At 46.3% G+C, this 22432-nt stretch overlaps 1 protein-coding gene across 1 annotated transcript in view; it reads right to left on the reverse strand.

Annotated features, from left to right (window-relative positions):
• Nucleotides 1–1064: 1064 nt before the first annotated feature.
• Nucleotides 1065–22432, reverse strand: part of LOC135823248 (fibropellin-1-like) — a 33645-nt gene continuing 12277 nt past the window's right edge. The window contains exons 4-22 of the mRNA XM_065336097.1: nt 21934–22049; nt 19791–19886; nt 18899–19141; nt 17849–17995; nt 16987–17176; nt 15347–15471; nt 13861–13974; nt 13089–13202; nt 12165–12287; nt 10857–10961; nt 10345–10447; nt 9444–9651; nt 8556–8689; nt 7564–7694; nt 7241–7323; nt 6209–6575; nt 5257–5380; nt 4134–4188; nt 1065–3197 (exon numbers count right to left, since the gene is read on the reverse strand). Coding sequence (XP_065192169.1) covers nt 1971–3197; nt 4134–4188; nt 5257–5380; nt 6209–6575; nt 7241–7323; nt 7564–7694; nt 8556–8689; nt 9444–9651; nt 10345–10447; nt 10857–10961; nt 12165–12287; nt 13089–13202; nt 13861–13974; nt 15347–15471; nt 16987–17176; nt 17849–17995; nt 18899–19141; nt 19791–19886; nt 21934–22049 — 3805 coding nt within the window. The 3' untranslated portion in view covers nt 1065–1970. The remainder of the gene's footprint in view (nt 3198–4133; nt 4189–5256; nt 5381–6208; nt 6576–7240; nt 7324–7563; nt 7695–8555; nt 8690–9443; nt 9652–10344; nt 10448–10856; nt 10962–12164; nt 12288–13088; nt 13203–13860; nt 13975–15346; nt 15472–16986; nt 17177–17848; nt 17996–18898; nt 19142–19790; nt 19887–21933; nt 22050–22432) is intronic.

The following is a 22432-nucleotide window of genomic DNA, read 5'->3' on the forward strand; positions in this document are numbered from 1 at the left end:
ATTCGTATGCAATTTGCCTCGAATTATGCGATTATTCGATTTTGGTAGGAATTATGCGAAAAATTATGCTAGCATAATCTGTCAAGGCCTATCGTGAACAAATGTTCACCACACACTCTGCACATCAATATCTGCCGAATGCTGCTCTGAAACTGCTGGTTTCTGTGGTAAATGCCCGTACCATCTATGAACGAGTACTCTGATTTATTCCGAGCACGATTATTTTTGAAAAAAAACGAGCGAGTACAGTCTGTATCGGCTATAGCGTACCCTTTTGAGTTCCGTGATATTATCACTATATCCGATGAATCACTATATGCGATACGATCGATTTTTTTATTTTTATTTCGATTGACACATGAAAGGCAAGGAAATACTTCCAGCATGGCGTTTTGACAAATGAGCATGCTGCATAGTTGACAGTGCCCGCATTTCCGTAAAAAATTCTGTTATGTACATGTACATGTATCACTATAAAAATAAGCAATGCGAAGTCTCACTGAAGAAAGTAAAAAAAATACTGTATAGCAGGAAATTTTCGGACGGAATTTATTTTCGTACGATTTCGTACACGGCCTCTTTTGTACTAAAATTAATTCCGTACTAAAATTTGTTCATGTGAAATTATGTACACTATACATGCGTACTGCAGGGAAACACGTGTGTTTAGCATGCAGCACTGTACGAAAATATAATCAGTACGAAAGGTCGAAATTTGGCTTTGTCCGAAAATATTTCCGTCCGAAAATTTCCTGCTATACAGTAGGGCCTTTGATATTGATTGCTACAAGCATTTTTAAAGTTATCACTATAGCCGATAATAATAATTATAGTGTGTTATGCATGTTTTGATTCTTTGTTGCCATCATAATATCCGATATATCATTACATCCGATAATATTGGTTATAGTGATATTTTTGCTGGATAAAATACGTTTTGCTTTTGATATTTCGTACCAGTATCACTGTAGCCGATATATTCTTTTACCGGGTCACTCTATAGCCGATACAGACTGTACTCGAGTATTCGGTATAATTGTTTCACCCCTAATAATTACCACACAAAACCGTGCAATTATGCTTTGGCAACATGTTATCTCTATCAGGTCAAGCAATACGGTTTTTTATGTTGTGTCAGGAGTACATTGGGTGGACAATAACTTGTTCTAGAAAATGATCGTCACTTAAATTGAAGAATTTGCAACTGTGCAATATTGGGTAAAAAAAATACTGTGGCCAACCTCGGCGCTGAAATACAATATTCTCGATATGGATAGAGAGTATGAATGCTTATGTGCTCCTTGTCAGTTACAGAACAACCAGTCTGATTCAATTCAACCATTTTCTATCTTGCGGGAATATCATCAATCCATCAATTCTAAAGATAAGGGACCTATAAGTATCAAATTCGGTCTAACAGTCCACCAAGGTAACGAAATAATAATTGTACAGTCTTTACAGAATACTATTGGCTCGACATCCAAGTTCCATTAATCCTACTGTGTATTTTAGAAATCTACGCTATCATGTTGCCTGATGATTGAAAGCATGAAACTTAAAAGTAGCAGCAAACAAGCCTTGATTACCCTTATTGTGCTGAAATCTACTCTACATTGTCTCCATGGATGCTCGACAGTTATGTATGTGTGGCCGGGTTGTGAATCAAGTTTCCATGGACCGGCTGCTAATACCTGTGCTAGAGTAAAGATTCATTCTGGAAATCTGTCACTGCATTACATTCTCACAGTTGTATCCACTCCAATAGTGTGTGTGTAGAGAAAGCTCTCCAGGTAGACTGTCAAAGTGCTGTTTCGCTTACACAGGCAAGAGCCAGCCGTGTTCATACGTCTGTTGGTTGTGTTATCGTGGCACTCGGAGTTGCAAAAGCATATCCTCGCCTTGTGCTGCATGACTATATTGCATGCTTTTCTTCAAGCTGAACGCAGTAGGGCTGGGTGAACTGTGGAGTATCACTTCCGTCCTGCAGTACGGGCAACACGCTTAGCTGGTGGCCCAGTCTTGAGTTGGTAGTATGTGGTATCTGAGCTAGTTGATTCGGTCAATGTCACTGGCTTCAGGCTACCACCACCTCCACCACCACCTCCATTGGATCTACTTGAATCCAGCTGACTGTACATCTCTTCCCTGGCCGTGTTTGCCCTCATTAACGACACTGGTTTCAATGTGCTGGCCTGCGTGGACTCACCCGGAGGAGTCGGCAGCTGTCGGCCTCGGTCAACGTGTTTGGTCTGTGGCTCTAGCTGAAAGCAGTTGTTTTCTGGAAGCGCTTCCTTAGCTCGGGACACGGCTGTCGTTGGATCTGTACCTAAGTCGCCATTGTCATACGTATCACCGTCGCCCGCATCGCTGCTGGCCTGTCCAAAAAGGGGACTGGAAGCGCCTGATCGCCCCTCCGATACTTGCCAGTATGTGTCTGCAGTGCTTGAAGGGCGGCTAGATGAGTAGTACTGCTGCACCTGACTGGGGCCTGCCGCCAGGTTGAGCTTCAAAGCCGGGCCTCTGCCGTGAAGTCCGTGCGACTTGGAGAATGGGTTGGCCGGGTCCTCGTCCTTTGCCCGAGGCCTAGGCGAGGGCTGCACTCCTTTCACCGGGTTCCGTTCTGGAAGCATCGGTGTCGTCGGCAAAGCATGCGCCGTTTCTCCAGGCCCCAGCTCATTATTGTCATAGACATCGTTGCAGTCCGCATCACTTCCTGGTATCAGTCTGGTCGTTGTCGTGGCATCAAGGTCATATGGACCAAGCTCCCCATTGTCGTACACATCCTCATCACTTCTAGACTGTCCATACATGTGATCTGCAGCATCTGACGCGGCCTCGGACGTAGGATTCGCTGCAGATCCAGGTTTCATTGCATTCGGGCCAGTCTTGTTGTCTCCAGGACACTGTGGCAGCTGTCTGTGCTGATCAAGGTGGGTTGGTTTCAACTGGTAGTAGTTGCTTTCCGCTTGCATGGACGCTGCTAGGGAGACTGGCTTCAGAGGATCCTGTCCTTGCTGGGATTGCTCTGGTGCTTCGTAGTGGCCGTCTGCAGTTTGCTGCTGGTTCACAGAATAATGAACTTGAACTTGATCGGAACTTGTACCCGTGTTAAGTTTAACTGCTGGTCCGCTGCCGTTTGTTTCCGGATGTTTTGAGTAGGGATTGTCCTTCTTTTCTTTGGGTGATCTGTCCAAAGTCTAAAATGCAAAACATTGACAGCATAACGGTACAACACATGAGAGTCAATTGTGGAGTAGTGGCTTCACTGAAACGCATTCGACTGAACTGAGTAGAATGAAATATTCTGTCTAGTAAGCTCAAGCAACCATGGGGTCTATGCAAGTTCTTTCAGGACATGCCTGGGAAACTAGGTACTTCTAGTGATGTTTCCAACAAAAGCAGTGTCTTCTGCTGGATGCTGATGTCGGATGTATGGACGTGGCTTGCAATACTGCTCTCTGGTCAGTTTAAGCACCCGGACAACGAAGCCATGATGTAGCACAGGGGTGGGTGTATGCAAAGTTAGTGCCAAGTGCATATGCCAAAGTGCACAGCCATCATTTGTAAAGTCTTTTGAAGTAAAAATACTATTCCAATCACGTATTTCTCATCAGCTGATGTTTCAGCTGAAACTTCATGGATTTCTGTGTATTTAGTATACTGCTCTCGAAAATTAGTCACATTCGTGGAACAAATTCATCAGTTCTCGGGAGTTGTAAACCAACCCGTGCATACTTGAGTATTGAGATGCCACGTTGGTATGGACCACAGCAATTCAGTAGTCCCTCTTCTAACCAGCAACCTCTATAATCCAGCACAATCTTCAGTAACGAAAATGTCCCTTCATGCCCATCGCAGCAGAAAATCAGATTATTTTGTTAACCCGGCACCCTCCCGAATCCAGCAGAATTTCTTTAGCACAAATGTCTCCAGAAAACTTGTTAGGAAACTTTATTATCCATCTTTTATTTTTTGTTCATTGCTACGTCCAATGTCCGCTTCGCTGATTTGCTGATTGCCATAACAAAGTGTTTGTCTCCGCACCGCTTATTAGCAGAAATGGTCCACTGTACAACATGCAGACTGCTGGTATAAGTTACAGAGTCCCCCTGGCCTAACTCCTGCTTACTTACCTCATTGCTGTAATCGTCAAATCCGGCATTCACAAAGTGCGTCGCCTTTGCGCATCTGCACATTAATAGAAGCCCAGAGAAACGATGTAATTATCACACAACAATCCTGCCATGGCTTCTTTAGACGGAGTCCAGTGAATGAAGCTGATCTGCCTGGCTTATTCTAACAGAGCACTGAGGATGAAATCTACCCACGTGACATACCTAGATAGAGCCCTGAGGATGAAATCCACCTGCACTGCAATCCCTATTAGGCACTGGGGTTTGGCTCATTGTGTTATGCTTATCAAGAAAAACAGGTTTTCACATGAAGAATCATCAGCGTTAAAATGGCGGTGAGGGTGTCATCCCAACAGGTTTGTCACAGTACCCTCAGTCCGACAATGTGCACTTCTGCTCACAGTATTCTTGCGCACACGTGTGTGTTAGTGCTGTCTCTTTAGGGTAGTCGTGCATGCATGGATTACTTCGATGCCATACTGTTCTTCTCTGCTACTACTTTGCAAGATGAATACGCCAAAGCTGGATGAACCCATCATCACATTCATCAGTATACATACCCTGCTGTTGTGCTGCAGCAATCAAATCAAGAGTACTATGTTCTCTTGCTGTTGTTGTTGTCTCTTCCATTCCATGTAGGCATGTGCACTTTCATAAATTAAAAAAAAAACGAAGCCCAGAGTGCACAGCTTCAGACCTTTCTGCTGGGCGTCTGTGATGGCAAAAATTCCTCGATTTCATCATCATGAGTCGGTACAGATATGCAGCGGGAAGTGGCGCAGTGTGCACACCTGAGCTGCCTGCAGTTGTGCAACAGAAGACTTGCTTGAATCTTGCTCAGAGTTGTATGCACTACGTCACTGAGTGATGTAATGTAGAAACATTCGCCGTGGCAGCAACCATCCCAGCTGCACAGTCTGGGTTTCATTTACTCCAGAGTGAATGTATCACAACTTATCTGCTCATCAGGGAAAGAAAAAAAACACAAATCTAAAGCTCTTCTTCACCATCCAATAAGGACTCCTTATTGATGATGATGGTGAAGAATAGCTTGAGCTTTGTGTTTTTTCTTTCCCTGATAAGCTTCCTGTCTCCAAGAAAGTTACTTATCTGCTCATTGTACCTATTTCGTCTCCTGTAGACAATGAGGAGAATGATAGCCAGTGCTGCCAGCAATAGAGCGGCTCCACCAGCTGCTCCAGCTATCACTGGTACACCGAGCTTGCTGTCACCGTCGGTCTGCTCATCTGAGTGGGAGGTAAAGAGAGGCAGACACTACACCTTGTCGCAATGGCATTATTAGAAAACAGGAACGTATAAAAAAGGGGGATCAGACCAAGATTCAGAGTGGCTGGAACTTGTCTCCTAACTTGTCTATCTAGAACTACACAATGTTGGAACTTCCGTGACTCTACACTAACTAGTGACTACCGTTTCATTGGCAAAACCAGCAGAAAATTACATGCCAGTAGTGACAACTGTCAGTCCCCAGAGAAAGTGTGATAGAGTAAAACTCCGCTAATCCCCCGGGGGGTAGTTTGGGACTTAGCACTGCCCGCAACTCAGAACTTACAGTCATACTTACTCCATGAACGTAAACATTAAAAGAAGGGAAAATGTTCCAATCAATAGTTTTGGGGCCGTTTTTCGTCGAAAAGCCAGTTTTTGTGACCCTAGATGGTAGACGGACTGGGCGGATTATGGGCCGGGGCCGGACCTGGGGAGTTTTACTGTATGTTGTTACCCTCATTGATGAATAAGGCTGATCCGTTCTTCCCGAAATAAAAGTTGGAAAATTATTGTAGATGACAGTCTGGCTTCTCCTTGGCCAACTCCTCACTCGGGCGACCAAGGATTGTGCCTGGGCATGTGCTGTGGCCTGGGCATGTGCTGTGGCAATTACCAACGTGCTCTGTGGCATGCGTTACTACGGCAATGTGTCTCTGATCCCGTCTTGAAAGAGTCCGGAATTGACAAGGGGCAGCAAAAATAACCAAAAAAGGCAACTGACAGAAGGCTGTAAAGCACAACAAGCAGTGGAATAGTGTTGCACATCAGAGCTACTGATAAATTACCATTGTTTCCCACGGCAGATTTTGTTGGCTGGCTCTTGGTAGTAGCCTCTTGACTTGTGGCAGTGCTTGGCTCCGAGGAAGACGATGCCGATGGTCCACTGGTAGTAGGCGGCGATGTTGTTACGCTCGTTGTGGGACGAGGTGTCGTGGGGTGAGCTGTTGTGGGACGCCACGGCGCGGCCGTTGTTGGCTGCACGTTCTCGCACACTTGGCCGTAGTAACCCGGTGCACACTGACACGTGAACGTGTTAATGCCGTCCTGGCACACACCGGAGTTACGGCACGGTCGCGTGAAGCAATCGTCAACATTTGTCTGGCAGTGCCTGCCAGCGAATCCAGTCAGACAGCTACACGAGTAGTTGGCAACCTTCAAGGAGCACAAGAATACGGAGAGCACTGGATGATATGGGTACATAGATGCGGCAAATGAGGTTTCTCGGCACTTGCGTCAGTGGTTGTGAGACTTATCTCCTCATCCCCACGGATAGGCGCTGCAGGGTTTACCGTGTGTTAGCAGCCGTTGTGAGTTTCCTCCGGGAACGGACACGATAATTTAAATTACTGGATGTTATTTTTCGCTCATTTTGAGTGCAGTGTAAGTCACAGACTCCACTGGTTCAAATTCAATGTGAAGCCAAGAAACTTTTAAATGAGCAAGCAGGCTAGATTTGCCATGGAAGGCTATACATGGTATAACATACTATTCGTTGGTCACATGTCAAGTTACATGACCCACTGCATGCACTATCCCATTTCAACCGGAGAAACTGGCACATCACCAACTACCTTACTATCACATGATATGCCTTGCCATCACACATATGGATGGATAGATGAGTAGTGGACTCTAACATTGACACATCGGGGCTGATGTAAATTATTAGCCAGTCACCAGAAATTATCGTGTTACCGGCCAGTCTCTGTGAGCTCCACTCGGTGTACCGAACAAGGTTTTGACTGCTAGCTACGAAGACATTATAACCCCAGTATGGCTCTGACATTTAGCTCTCACAATGTATGACCTGCACTTACCTTGTCCACACAGACTCCCAGATTCCTACACGGCGGTGGTACACAGTCATCTACATTCGTTGAACAGTCACTGCCAGTGAAACCTGTAAGCAAATTGGGATTTCAGAAAACATATTTGCACGGGTGCTCTCACATGCGCATACATCCACACCAACACCCGCCACCCGATCCCCCCCCCCCCCCCCCCCCCGCCACACACACACACACACACACACGCACACACGCACACATACACACACACACACACACACACACACACACACACATGTACACACACACACACATAATACACAATGATGGCATACATAGATAAGCATACTTACCCGTAGCACATGTGCAAGTGTATTTGCTGACACCATCTGTACACTGCGCACCATTCTGGCAAGGATTAGGTGAGCAATCGTCAATGTCCACAGAGCACCTGGGACCAGTGTACCCACTATTGCACTGACAACTGCCGGTGCATCAATACACACATCAACACCCGCCCGCACATATACACACGCACACACGCCAATACACACACACACACACGCACACACACAAACGCACATACATGCACACGCAGACACACCGCAAAACATACCATGACTTAAAAAATCTTTTTTGCACGATGCATTCGATTGTTATTCAACGAGCAACGGTATCTGGACAGCTTCAAAGTCTCCATTGTTTCAGAAAGCATCAAACGTCATACAGAAAAGTAATGGACAAGACTGAGTGCTAAGATGTAACTGAGTTTCAAATGGAAACATGTTGTTTGTTGTATTTCCGATGGTTGTCTCGGTGTAATGTCAGTATGGGGTACTAGTACAGTGCTGGTGACTGAAATCCGACCCCTGGCTGGTGCGCTCACATTGAAAAACCGCAGCTCTCACGTGTAACACTATGCAAGAGAGAAGGCTAGAATCGGTGCTGAACTCGAGCATTAAAATCAGGGGTCGGATTTCAGTTACCACCACTATAGTAGAGTGAAACAGCTGTCTAAGACAACCGCTCAACGGACCTTCAAAACGTGGTCTCTATTACCAGGTGGTCTCCTTATCCAGGGTCATTTTCCTGGAAATAGAATCCCTGGGTCCTGGTTTCAGTGGTCTTCTAGGACAGTTGGTCGCCCTATCTGTGTGGTCGCCTTGACAGGGTTTACTGTATCGTGCGTCTAGGTGGCCATGAAGTCGAGACCCTAGTTCGGCGGAGCTCCCTAAACCTCACCACCACTGGCATGATTCAGGTTGTTCGTGCTTCCCCTAGCTTAATCTCATGTTTGGCATTTAAGTGGTCTTTGTAAAATAAAAATGTGGTATCGTTTGCTTACGTGTATGTGTTGATACCGTCAGTGCATGTTCCGTGTCCGCTGCATGGGGCTGGCTGAGCCGCACAGTCATCAATGTTGAAGTTGCATGTCCTCCCGGTGAAGCCAGCAACGCAGGAGCAGGTGTAGTCGTTCACCTGGCATGGGCAGAAAGGTATACATTGCACAGCAATTACTATAGGAGAGTGTTCAGTGTTTCGTTGAAGTATTCCTGAGTTCCTGAGAGGAGGAGAGCATGAAGGACTTTCAAATCAATACGCACTTTCCGAGGTTACACCATCATAATCCTCATTCTCCTGATGGAAGGATCCTCTCTAGTATTGTGATCGCTCTATCTCCTACAACTGGCAAAACCTGGAAAGTGTCTAGCTAAATTGGTGGCGAACGACAAAACTAACTGTAAACATATCTTTTATCCGGGCGGTCCGGGACTAGGTACTGCCCATAACTTGGAAATGTCCGTATCTCCGAATCACCATAGGGCTTGATGGGGACGGGCCAGAGGTCTGGCATATGACTTCACTATTTCCACAAAAATTGGCAAAAGAGTAGTATTTCCATTTTAACTCATCCACAGTGTGTCGGTTAGACCGATGTGCCTGTGACTTGGAGGTCCGGATAAGAGGGATATGAGTGCAGTTACACGTACAGACATGTTCTATTGTAGATCAGGTATGTATGTTGTGGATTTGTGTGGTCTTCTGGTGGAGCGCTATTATAGCCAGCACTTTCCAAGAAGAAGGTCTGTGTCCTGATTGCAATGAGGTGCTGCTTGGGTGTTTGTGCATGTGTGTGTGTGTGTGGGGAAGGGGGGGGGGGGGGGGGGGGTAGGTGAGCATGCATGAGTTCAATTGAGTCACCTATGTGAAGTATATGGGTGCATGTACTGACCAGATCCGTGCAGGATCCTTGGTTCAAGCACGGTGTTGGCGAGCAGTCATCGATATCCACATCACACACTGAGCCAGTGTACCCCACGGGGCAGGTGCAAGCATACTTGCCGATCTGATCCACACAGGTCCCACCGTTGTGACAGGGAGCAGAGGAGCACTCATTAATTTCTACAGCACAATGAGACCCGGTGTAACCGATGCTACAGCTGCACAGAAAGCAAAATGAGAGAAAAACACTGGATGCATTATTGTTCATATTTTTTCAGGACAACTCCGCAGATATTGAATTTTATTAACAGAGGGTTACCCTATGTGGGCAAGAGTATCATCTTGGAATTGAGCTGGTGTTGGAGAGAATAGTCCAGCAGACTGTTGATAATGATGCATCTGTCGCACCATGAAAGGAGTTTGCGGTGAGTCCAAGCTTTGGGTGAAACCACCCTCGACGATGTCCAAAGGCATGTCATTGTCTGGGGAGCAGAATGAGGTCGAGAGTCCGAAACATGTACAATGCCGTGATCTGCCAAAATCTGCAGCGAGATGTTGCCAAAATCTTTTCAGATGTTCCATCATGGTATCTGAACATATACAGCCAATGAAAGGGAGAGCTGCTACAGGAGGACAGAGAAAGTGTTATACTTTTAGGATATGGCGGGTGATTGCAGGTGTTGAGGCTACCCGCGAGGTACCTAGCATATCTTTTTGGGGATGACTACCTCCCTGCCTTTAAAGACCACTACCTGGTTTAGAGGCCACCTGTTTGTAGAGACCACCTGTAATTTCAGATCTGTCTACATGTACAGTACCATGCTTCAATGTACAATCAGCCCTGTGTTGAAAGACCAGTTTCTGTGCTGCACCTTGTGCAGGTGTCCAGTGAACACAGGTTTTCACTGTACCTGCATGCATATCCTCCCACAGTGTTCAGACACATGGCACCGTTCTGGCATGGCAAGGCCTTGCACTCGTCCACATCTCCGTGACATGTGAAACCAGTGATACCTGCACAATGTCATACACACACACATGCATTATGTAAAATTAATGCACTCAAAGAATTCTCAAGATGATCAACACTGAGTGTGGACTGACTGAACTTGAACTCGCACCACATAGTGTTCCAGATACGTATGTGTAGGTTACTGAATTTACAACTGGACAAATGAGCTGGCTCCAACCTTGGACCTGTCATGCATCAGTCGGGGGAGAGAAGGTGGGAGAGAGAGAGAGAGAGAGAGAGAGAGAGAGAGAGTGAGAGAGAGAGAGAGAAAGAGAGAGAGAGTAAGTGACTCAGAGAGAGAAAGAGAGATAGATAGATAGAGAGAGAGAGAGAGTGACTCAGAGAGAGAAAGAGAGAGTGAGGATATATCAAACTGGCAAAAAGTACATTGCAGACATTTGGAATGCCTACCTGGTGGACACATGCATTGAAAACCCGCCAACTTGTCTATACAGGTACCTCCGCGCAGACACGGGCTACTGGCACACTCATCAACGTCCGATCCACAATGTCTTCCTGAAGAACACAAGATGTGGAGAGGTAGAAATGAATGATTGTTGTGGGATGAATTTCCCATGTCTTCCCTAACAAACGGTACAATGCGAACCCTGCCCTCAATGCTCACATCTCGAACTCATCTTTCCAATCATGGCATTTGGCACAAATCTACTACTTGTGCAAATATCTGTATTTTCTTCTCCAAAGTGAGTACAATTAAGATTTTCACTTGAAAGTTTCCAAGACGCCTGCAGATGCCTGAAGAGACGCAGCTAGGCATTGTGAGCCACTCCCGATGAGCCCATAGCCAATGGCATAGATTTAGGGGTGAAAGTTGGCATTGAGCTCCCGAGTTCGAGTACTCTGATTTTGTCCGATCGAATATTCGAGTATTCGAGTATTCTTCATCTCCCAAAAATTGCACACCGAGGGCCTTAAAATCACATGATACAACCCTGATTGAACCGAGTGGTAGTCATTTTCTCGGGTATATTGGTTGGTGGGTCATTTGGGCTTTCTTTACTCGTGAACAAATATTCACCACACAGTCTGTACATCAATATCCGTCGACTGCTGCTCTGAAACTGCAGATTTCTGTGGTAAATGCACGTACCATGTATGAACGAGTACTCTGATTTATTCCGAGTACGATTATTTCTGAAAAAACCGAGCGAGTACTCGAGTATTCGGTATAATTGTTTCACCCCTACATAGATTGTATGATGAACATCCTACACAGCCACCTGTGTATGGCTGTGTGTGTGCTTGGTGTTGATCAGTGCATTCCTGATCCCGGCATGCCCATCTGTATCCACATGTACTACTCGTGCATGTCATTACCTGACAGTCTGCAATGGGCGTAGTGCGCATGGTGTGTCCCATGTGGTGCAGTGGTATGTGCAGCGATTTCCAATCGAGAGGTTGCGGGTTCGATTCCTGACGATTAAGGTCACACACGTCTTTCTTCTCTTTCTTAGACTCCTCCTGACTTTTCTTTCATTCTCCTTGTTGGTTGCCAACAGCCAGCGCATGCCGGAGTATATGGTGTGATGTGTGTGTGCGGGGAAAAAAATAAAAAAGACCAAAAGGTAGGGATTCACTGGCCAGAAAAAGCCACTTCATAGTACGGGATGCACTGCACTTGGGCTCAGAACTACAGCGCCCTGTTGGGCCATCTTGCAAGCACTATGCCAGTGATCTTCCCGGCGTTGGAGTTCTTACCTGTGTAACCGGTGCGGCAAGCACACACGTACGCATCGATCCCGTCCACACATGTGCCGGCGTTCATGCAGGGTGACGATAAGCATTCATTGATATCGCAGGAGCACCACGTGCCGGTGTAGCCTGAGAGGATTGTAAATGCCAGGGGCAGAATGGAATTACCGTGTCCATCGTTTACATCAAGAACCGTTAGTAACCAAAAACATTAGTATGCCATTCCTTCTCTCTTCTAACAAGAGAGGATTGTAACTGCCAGGGGCAGGATGGAAGTACTGTATCCGTCGTTTACATCAAGAAACGTTACTAGTATGCCATTCCTTCTCTCTTCTGTACTACAGACATAACAGATGGGTATGTGTCAGAGGGGCCTAGGGATATCTTAACTCTGTGCCCTCTAAGTGGGAAGAATTTGCAAATCACTAAACTATAAACCCGCTACACTTTCAACTTCTAAAGTGTAATATAAACCTGCAATCCCTTCCTGTGTACGACGCATTGACCACCACCCACGAACCGCAGGCATAGAGCTGAGTGCACGGACAGCAGAAAGCCCTCACCCTCACATAGCACTTTAAGCCTCTAGGGGATGAATTTCATCTGGTACCACCGTACATAAAGCAGCATACTCAAGGATCAAAGTGCAGGTGCAGCTGCTGAAGCAGTGGGAGGTGAGTAGATCAGGCCCACCACCAAAGCGGTCAAAGACCAAAAATCCTGTTTGCTGCATCCATGTTTCCCTTGTGCCCGACAATTAACTCTGGGTAGCACATCAAGTTTACCTATAGATATGATACAATCACACATACATACACACACACACACACACACACACACACACACACACACATTCATACACCTCCCCCCCTCCCCCCTCCCCACGCACACAGAGTAGAGCAGCATGTTATAGTGTCTAGCCTCGCTCACCTGGCTGACACAGACATATGTAGCCATTGACTCTGTCCACACATGTGCCGCCGTTTGCACAGGGCGATGATGCGCATTCATTGACATTGATAGTACAGTTCTTGCCCGTGTAACCTGAGAGAATTAATAACACCAGGGGCAAAATGTAAGTCAGGGGCGTCACATACGGTACGACCAGTCTGACCATGGTCATACCACTTTTCGTCCTGGGTGGTCCGCCCAGAGCACCTGTAGAGTGCTAACACATGCACTGTTGGCCGAAAAATCCAATTGTTTTACCCGCGGCGACACTCCGGACCGCCTGTCGTACCACTGCTCACTTCCCTGTGACGCCCCCCATGTAAGTGACACACCGTAATTATTTTCCTACTCTGAACGCTTGGACCATGACGAGCCGTATGCGTAGAGGTGAGAGAGCGTGGAAGGCAAAATCTACGGCCCCCATAGCACATAAAGGTACACGGAGCATACACACGGAGCATACACACGAATATTCCAATACATGCAGCGCAGTGCTGGTAACGTTCCGGGCAAGTTAGTCGATATCATGTAATTAGGCAAATTTGCCTGTTTGTTCTTCGACTCTAAATAAAAAACAAAAACAAAAAGAAACAAAAAAGTGCAAAACAATGCAGTATACTCCAGCCTCTTTTACGGGCAAAATGAACACAATGGATGGAAATGCAATACAAATGCAAACCCAGAAACAAATAAAGAAAAGTATGTAACCCCAAGGCAAAACCAATCGGCAACTTGATGCAGTGGCACTCACCTGGCGAACACGTACACACATAGTTATTGACCAGGTCCAGACAGGTTGCACCATTCTTGCACGGTGATGTAGCACAGTCGTCCACGTTCACAGCACACGTTGGGCCAGCATAGCCTGAAACACACACACGCACACACACATGCCACACACACGCACACACACATGCACACACACATGCACACACACACACACACACACACACACACACACACACACACACACACACACACACACACACACACACACACACAATAATTATAACCCCACACAAGTAAAGTCCACACGTCTGCATTACAATCGGCTGTACACTAAAAATTAGTGTTGAAATGAATAATCGAATAATTTAGAATATTCGTGGGGTGAACGAATAATCGAATAGTCGTAGGAATTATCAGAAATCGAAAAAAAAAAAACGATCTATGCTCAGTGCTGACTCTACTGATATTTGCACTGCGTAGATCTGCTCGTAGTATTTCTTCTCAATCTCTTCTCCTCCAAGTTTTAATCTCCTATCGGTATCTAGTAATACTTCTGTTCTTTCCATACGAGGGAAACATGGATGCAGTGAAGATCCAATTACACTCGACCAAGACCCTATGCAGAGCTGGATCAGGCATTGCACACTCTGGGGGGGGTTATGTACTCTTGGCGGTACAGGTTAACCGGTTTTGCACCTCCACATAACAAAATCCGATAATCAGCAAAAAAATTCAAAAAAAAACTGCTTAAAAAGTGCTGAAAAAGTGTTGAAAAATGCCATCATGCGTATGATAGAATATAGATTATTCGTTCGATGGAGGGCGAAATTATTCGATAGATTATTCGTTCGAAGAATCCGTGTTCGGTTTAAACACTACTAAAAATGCAACCGGTGCAACCACAATCACACACTGGACTGCGCTCAGTTTCTTCTCTGGCGGCAGATCGGTGGAACGCTCTTCCTCCAAACTGTTGTCAGGCACAATCGGCTGGTACTTTTGCTCACCTTACAAAGATTTACCGAGGGTTCCCCGCAATAAGGCCATGCCTTTTGGGACTCCCCTAGTCAAATAATAAATACTGCTACTGCTACTCAGTACTACTAAAGCCTCTTGTACAGGTACATAGAAATAGATCGTGAAATCAATAGTGATGGAAAACAACAACGCAAAGAAAAGAGCAAGCAGAACACATTGTCAATGATCCGTCTAACCAGCCAGGGTAGTTAGAGCACATTAACTCAGTACTACTACTACTACACACTTCCTGCAGTATTGCAGAGTTCCTACTGACTGTAACATCATAGGCTCATGCAGTGCTTCCCCTGTAGATTGTCCACTAACTGATACATTTAAAAACTACTTCAAAAAGAGAGGTGACTAGACAAGTGATCAGCTGGAACAATACGCCATTGCCTTCATTGTTTTGTGAGAGCTGAAGCCATGGGGATAGATAGGACTTATCAGGGTTTTTTGGCTTTCCAGCTCTTCACTTGTAGCCTCCTTACCGGCATGGCACGAGCATGTGAACGACCCATACGTGTTGGTACAAACTCCCCCGCTGCCGCACGGTCCAGTGACACACTCGTTTATGTCGATGTTGCAGCGGGTACTCGCGTATCCAGGCTTGCACCTGTATCAACAAACCACAAACGGAACGTCGTGCTTCAGGTACAAGTACATGATTGTACAGTTCTTCAACGTAGCTTCATGTATCACAGCCATAAGAAACCATACGTATGTATAGTCGAGCAATCTCTACTGGGGAGTACAATAATGCCGGTATTTTACTTCTAATTGATCTGAACCAACCAGCTGTGTTTTAGCATACCGTGCATGCCAAATTCGGTAGCACTGAAATTGTTTATTATTATTTACTTCACCTTCCCGTGGCCAGGGAATATAGGCCAATATGGAGGGTGGGGGAGGGGGGGGGGGGGGGGGCGATAGCCAGCCATAGCAGTAAGTAAAAACAATGCAAATGTCACTTTGCATGCATTTCAGAGCTGCCAAATTCAGCCATATATATTTTTCTCTGATCTGCACTATACAGTATACAAGAGGGATCAGACAGTGCTGTCTGCACATGGAGCACAGTTGAACTAGGCCACAATACCGCCGGCCCAAAAAGGGCCGGATTTCCTCAGGGCGTAGCAGCCGGTCCAAGCCAGACCACTTTTCGCCTGACCATGGCCAAAAGTGCCCAGAATGCAGGATTTTGCACCCTAATTTCAAAGATTTCCCGCAGGGATACCCCACTGACCCTCCCCCCCCCTCTCCTGCCGGACCACCTCCAACGGAAGTGTTACGTGCCTGTTCCTTGCAATATGAAATGATTGCTACAGCATAATCATATAGAAAAAAATGGGTTGTGAGCAACACTGGCTCACACTCAAATCACTGCTTATCACCAGAAAAATATTATATTTCAACGTTTCGGTCATGAAATAACCATCATCAGGAATGAAGAATATTTTTCTGGTGAAAAGCAGTGATTTGAGTGTGAGCCAGTGTTGCTCACAACCCATTTTTTACTTATGAAGCTGCGTGATGCGTCCTACAAGATTTTATAATCATATAGGTCGGCACTATTCTTGTGGCGTCCAAAGATATATCATTAGGGTGGTACAGTCGACCATTTGAAGTACTTTTCTGGGCCCCCTCGCAAATGTCAAGAAATTTGGAGCCCCGTGTAAATCATTGCATTCTAAATCTGGGGCAAAATGTGGTCATGCTGGAATTACCATAGTTGCTGGGACATGGGGTCATACAGCTTGGCCACATGCTGGGATTGAAAGGCTTACAGTAGTATATCAGTTGCAGTAGATCAAAGCAGAAGAGGTCAAATGTAATATCGTACTCCTTTCATAACAACTCATTTGTTCGATTTTCGACTAGATAGTTTAGTTTCTCCAATTACTGCAACTTTTTGTCTTTAGGCAACCCATGGTCAGTCACATTCACCTATGCATGTCATCTCTGTGTTGGCTTCGGCCGCAAAAGTCCCACAGCGATGTGTTCAAGTAATCAATCTGGACATGCCACTGCTTTCTCTCTCTCTCTCTCTCTCTCTCTCTCTCTCTCTCTCTCTCTCTCTCTCTCTCTCTCTCTCTCTCCTCCCTTGTAACACTATCTGAATGGTACTTACTTGCAGGAATAGGAGTTGACGCCGTCCACGCACGTTCCCTGTATGCACGGGCTGCTTTGGCATTCGTCGTTGTTCGTCTCGCAGCGTGTTCCGGTGAATCCAGGCGCACAGGTGCACCCCGTACCCATGTAGTAGTTAGTGCACGTGCCACCGTTCTGGCACGGCGTCGTCTTGCAATGATCAATGGCGTCTGCAGCGCCAGCAACATGAACAGGGTAAGGGTTGACAAACAGAGAAAGTAGAGTAACGAATGGGCCTGTAATAGGTGTGTTTATACTAAGACCGTACAATACTCACTATTCATATTTCCCGCTCCTTCGCCATAGCAATGCCCCGAAGCAGTGCTGCACACTGAAATCCGATCGTGTGGGTCTAGTTTGCGCCCTGCACCAGTTCATGGCCCGGTGTTCACAGGTCTGGGGCTACAACACACGCAGTGTCGTCTTGACTCACGCGATCGGATTCTACTGAGCAGCAGGACTGTAACTATAGTCAACCTCGCGAATAACAACCCTCGACCAAGCATAAGGAAATGTTGCTATTTGTGACTCGCCACTATTGAAATATTGCTATTTGCGACTCGCCACTATTTGTTAGATTAAAGTGTATGCAGTCAAATAGTTACTAGGGAGGAAAATGCTATTAAATTTTGCGTGTCGTTGCCGTTTAAGAGGGTGTCTGTATACACTAAATCCACATTACAGTTACTAAAGAGGTCATGCGGATATAGATACATTATGCTGAGTGGCAGAGCGGGACTGGCGCCATCATTCGGCACAATGATGTGATCATGCATGTCAAGCTAATGATGATGCAATCGCATAGCTATCTAATGGAACATGCACGGAGTGGGTTGGCTGACCTTTCAGACACGCTCGGTCGGTTTTGCTGGAGGACACCAGCCGATAGCCTGTAGAGCACGCTGCTACGCATGTGCCGCCTTGGACGTACTGTGTGGCGGTCGGGCACAGATCACATTGGCAGCTTGGGCAGGGGGTTGTACGGCACCCTGGGAAAGAATAGAAAGCACAGCATATGAGGGGGGGGGGCAATGTTAACAGTACATATACACTCATACCTCGGTTATCTGGACCCCGACGGGCACTTCAGTCTACCGGGCACCCTTTGGGCAAGTTTCAGTGGAAATATTACTACTCTACTGTGACTTTTTGTGGAAATAGTGACATCATATGCCATATCTATGGCCTTTCAGCATCAAAATGTATGTGATTTGGAGTTAGGGACATTTCAAAGTTACGGGCAGTGCCCAGTCCCAGACCACCCGGAAAAAGAGGCATGAGCGTACTTCCGAGTACTAAGGAACTTATTTCTCAACATGGCTGTTACAATGTCGGCAAAGAAGATGGCGTGGTCCATATAATTATCTCGGTCCCATTGGCTACCGAAGACTTTCCGTGGCTTCGCTGTAAAAGCGAAGAAAGTCCTGCAGAGTTACTCAGGTTGCTGGATGTTGAGGGAAAATACAGTGCTGCTCAATGAAATCCAGTCGGGTCACTCAAGTACGCACCGGGCGTTGCGCAGCCCTAGACCTACGAACACTGGGCTGTGAAATGGTGCGAGGGACGCGACTGAATTTCATTGAGCAGTACTGGAGTGAAGTAATGTTTATCCGGAAAGCATGGTAGAAATGGCAGTTGCATAATTATGTGCATACACCTCACACAGCAATGCACAGAAAACACACAGAACGTACGGGCTTGATTTGCAGCCCCTACTCTCCCTGCTATTTTGTTATTGTATACTCTGTTGTCTTCTCCCCTTCTGACGAGTAGGTCGTGTACTTAGTAAAAAATAAAAAAATAAAAAAACACCACTGCACGGTGTTTTCAGAATACGCACACACACTTAACACGATACACTATTGTCACAGCATGACCGCCGGCGCACTCACTTGCGCACTGCTTGACGTAGTAGCTGGCCGTGCTGCTGCCCGTCGGGCACCCGGAGAAGACATTGTCGCGACGCGCACAGCTAGCCCAGTCACTGCACGCCTGGCAGTACGTCGTCGTGCATCCTGCTGAACACGCCACCGCTCTGTTCACCTCGGAGAATCCCGACGGGCAGGCTCCCGGCAGACTCGGCGCACTGTTGCATGAACTGGAGCAGGTTGTCGCTCCAAAGACGTACTCCACATCTACATGTAGATAGGAGCAGTAAAAGTATTACAGTAAAACCTGTGTTATGCAGCCACTCCTTTAGGAGACCACCCCTGTCACAAGAGACCACCCCTGTCACTAGAGACCACCTTTTTTTAAGAGAACACCTGCCATGTGATGGACTCCAAGAAGGAGAGAGAGATTAATTGAATGGAGCATGGTGGACATGCCCTAAATCCACTAAGAATCTAATCATTGCATAGGTGCACAAGCTCAACTGCTGCCGTTTCATAACACGGAAAAAATTTCCCATCCCATCACCAGAAAGAGCCCCTACTCCTCCCATTGCTGTGTTGTCCTGCTGCTTCTCTCCCCTCTTCTTACGAATAGGTTGCTTTCAGTGAAAATAAAAAAATAAAAAGATGGTGATGATGGCTCCTGGCCAAATAATTGATGGAGATAAGCAATTTTGCAGCAAAGAGGCTACTGGCATTGGAGATGGCACAGAGTTTCCGTCTTAAGAATCGAATTAGACTCAGTTGCTATGGTAATCATGGTAGCCTCACAGTAGAATATTATGGTATATGATCAGCATACTCAGTTGCTATGGTAATCATGGTGGCCACACAGCAGAATACTATAGTATATGATCAGCTGTGCTGAAGTGCTCATATAGCAGTAACCCACCGGTACATTTGTTGTTGACTGACATCTTTCCTGGAACACACGAAGTGCAGTCTGATTTCGCTGGTCCTGTGCATTCCGTGCAGGACGTGTCACAGGCTGTGTTCAACAACAGATTCAATAGATTCATAATTCAGTTTCGTCTTCACCCACCAACCACTTAAAATTAAAAGACTGACTAATATACGCTCGTTTCTTTCGAATCTCGCAACAAAGGACCAGCAGTTCAATTACGGAGATAAGTAATTTTGCAGGAAAGTCCCGGGTTCGAGTACTCATGGTCTGGCATTTTTTCTCTTTTCAGCCAGTTCATTTCCCTGACTGATTCTTTGAATTTGAAGTTCTCCCAATGCTTTCAAAATTTGATTATGATAGTAATTTTCAGATTCAGCTAGAGAGATCTTGTAGAAGTAGATGATAATAGAGAGTTTATGCTTCCCTTTTTTTCAATTTCGACAGTGAGAAAAAAGTGCGTTGAATTGCTTTTTTCAACTTGAGTTGGCCCTCTCTCGCATTGAAGTCTCCCGTTGCAATGTGAGGAGCGCCAAATTTGGCGGTGAGATCTCAGGTTGGAAATTGTAAAACAAACATGAAGCATTAACCGCTCTGATATGGACTGGATCCGTGGTGGTACCACCCAAGTAGGGAGAAGCACCAGGCATCCAACTAGGGTGGGTGTAGAGGAGTTTCAAGGCTCAGGTTGGAATGAATAGGGTATAAGTGAGAAGGGGAAAACCCGACAGATCACACGGCAACTGTCTCTTTAAACGAGAGAGCTTGGAAGCTCAGGGCCCTGCGCTATGCTTTGTTGCCTAGCTCATCGTGCATGTTGTTAGAACTGATGGAAATGCTTTTTCCTTTGATTAGCTACATCATTGTATTGCAAAAACGTTCAATGAGATACTGAAGTAACGTATTCTGCATAGCTATGGGACCGGCGCTGACTCTGCCGATCACGGGCGTTCTGGAGTCGACGGGATGTCTGTCCTGACGTTTCCTGGGACCGGCGCTGACTCTGCCGATCACGGGCGTTCTTCTTCTTCTTATTATTATACTGACGGCAAGTAACATCCATTCTGATTGCATTTACTCGTCTCCCTACTTCGTATTTCTTTCCAGAAAATCTCCCCATACAGCAGGGAGTCGTTTACATAATATGACTCCCTGCTATACATCTACATGACTGTATATACGTTATAGTTATTATGCTATCGGCCTACATGCGATTCCCGGGCTGGTCGACAGGCGGCCCAGCCAGCCTGCTAGTGGGATCTCGGCCTCGCACAGAAGTTACTGCACTGAATGCATTCCCCCGACACACTTCGCATATATACTCATTCTCTTGATGGTACCGTACTCTTGATGGTACGGGACAGGTACGGGATAGCGCCAGGCATGTCGATGGCACAAACAAACAAAAGTATTGTGGCCAGCTGTCTTTGCTGGTACCGTACAGTACGGGACAGATACGGGATAGCGCCAGGTGTGACACAAACAAACAAACACACAAACACCAAATTAAAGCTGTGTGGACCCTGGCTAGCGCCAGACATTACTGAAGTAACGTCTTCTGCATAGCTACGGGAATAAAAATATTTGTTATTTATAGCATGTGAACTACATGCGTGTTACCCTCACCCAGAGCAAGTGAGTGCTAGAGTAGCAAGAAACATCCACCCCAATGCCTCATTCTTAGCATTCTTTTATTCGCTTCCATGTAATTGGGCTTATTGCCCGTTTGGTATTGCGAATTCAAATAAAAAACAACAACAAACGGCCACTGCAGTTTGTGTGTGTGTTGTGTGTGTGTGTGTGTGTGTGTGTGTGTGTGTTCCTGGTAGCCTAGTCATTTAGCAACTGCCCCGGGAAGCCACGGGAGCTGTATACGAATTCCACACATAGGTTCTTCTTTTGCAACACCAAGGTGGCCGTTAGCATCAGCGAAGCTAGTCAAACGCAATGTACTACACGCATAAGTTGATAACCACATTTGCAATCACACAAGACACCCCCATTGGAGCTCAGACCATCTCATTATAGTAGGCAATAGTCGGGTGTTTTAAGTCCTGGCAAAGAACTTTCATTACAGGGACCGTACAGTTGGCTGACAAACTCATCAAGAATCAACACAATCGGGGGCACTTACGAAGACATTCTCGTGTGCGATATGCAAGGTAAAGGTGCTTCGTTGGCGGGCAGCCCCAATTGTACTTGTAATGATGAGCGCACTCTGCCCAGGTGCTGGTAGTGCTGCATGGACACCTGTATTGGACAGTCAGAGAACAGAGCAACCCCCATGACGTCGAGACCTCAGGTCGGCTGAGGGCAAAAGGCCTCACCATCACTATGCTCCCACTATGCAATTTTTTGTCTTTGCCTGTGACCTGTGATCATTATAAAAAAAATTAAAAAAACCGCACCAGCTTTCAGTACATTAATGGGCATAGAACAGCCCACGTCCCAATCTCAAGCACACACAGACAAGTGAAACTCCCTAAGTTTTCCTTGGCCCTCAGTCTGTACACTGCATCGCTGCAATGTCCTGGTTTCACGCAGCACTCTAATTCTACCCCCCCCCCCCCTGCACACACAGACAGACACACACACACACACGCGCGCGCACGCGGTGTCGCTTCCCGGGTGAT

Source organism: Sycon ciliatum, chromosome 8 (genome assembly GCF_964019385.1).
Source record: "Sycon ciliatum chromosome 8, ocSycCili1.1, whole genome shotgun sequence".
In the NCBI taxonomy this organism is placed as follows: Eukaryota; Metazoa; Porifera; class Calcarea; order Leucosolenida; family Sycettidae; genus Sycon; species Sycon ciliatum.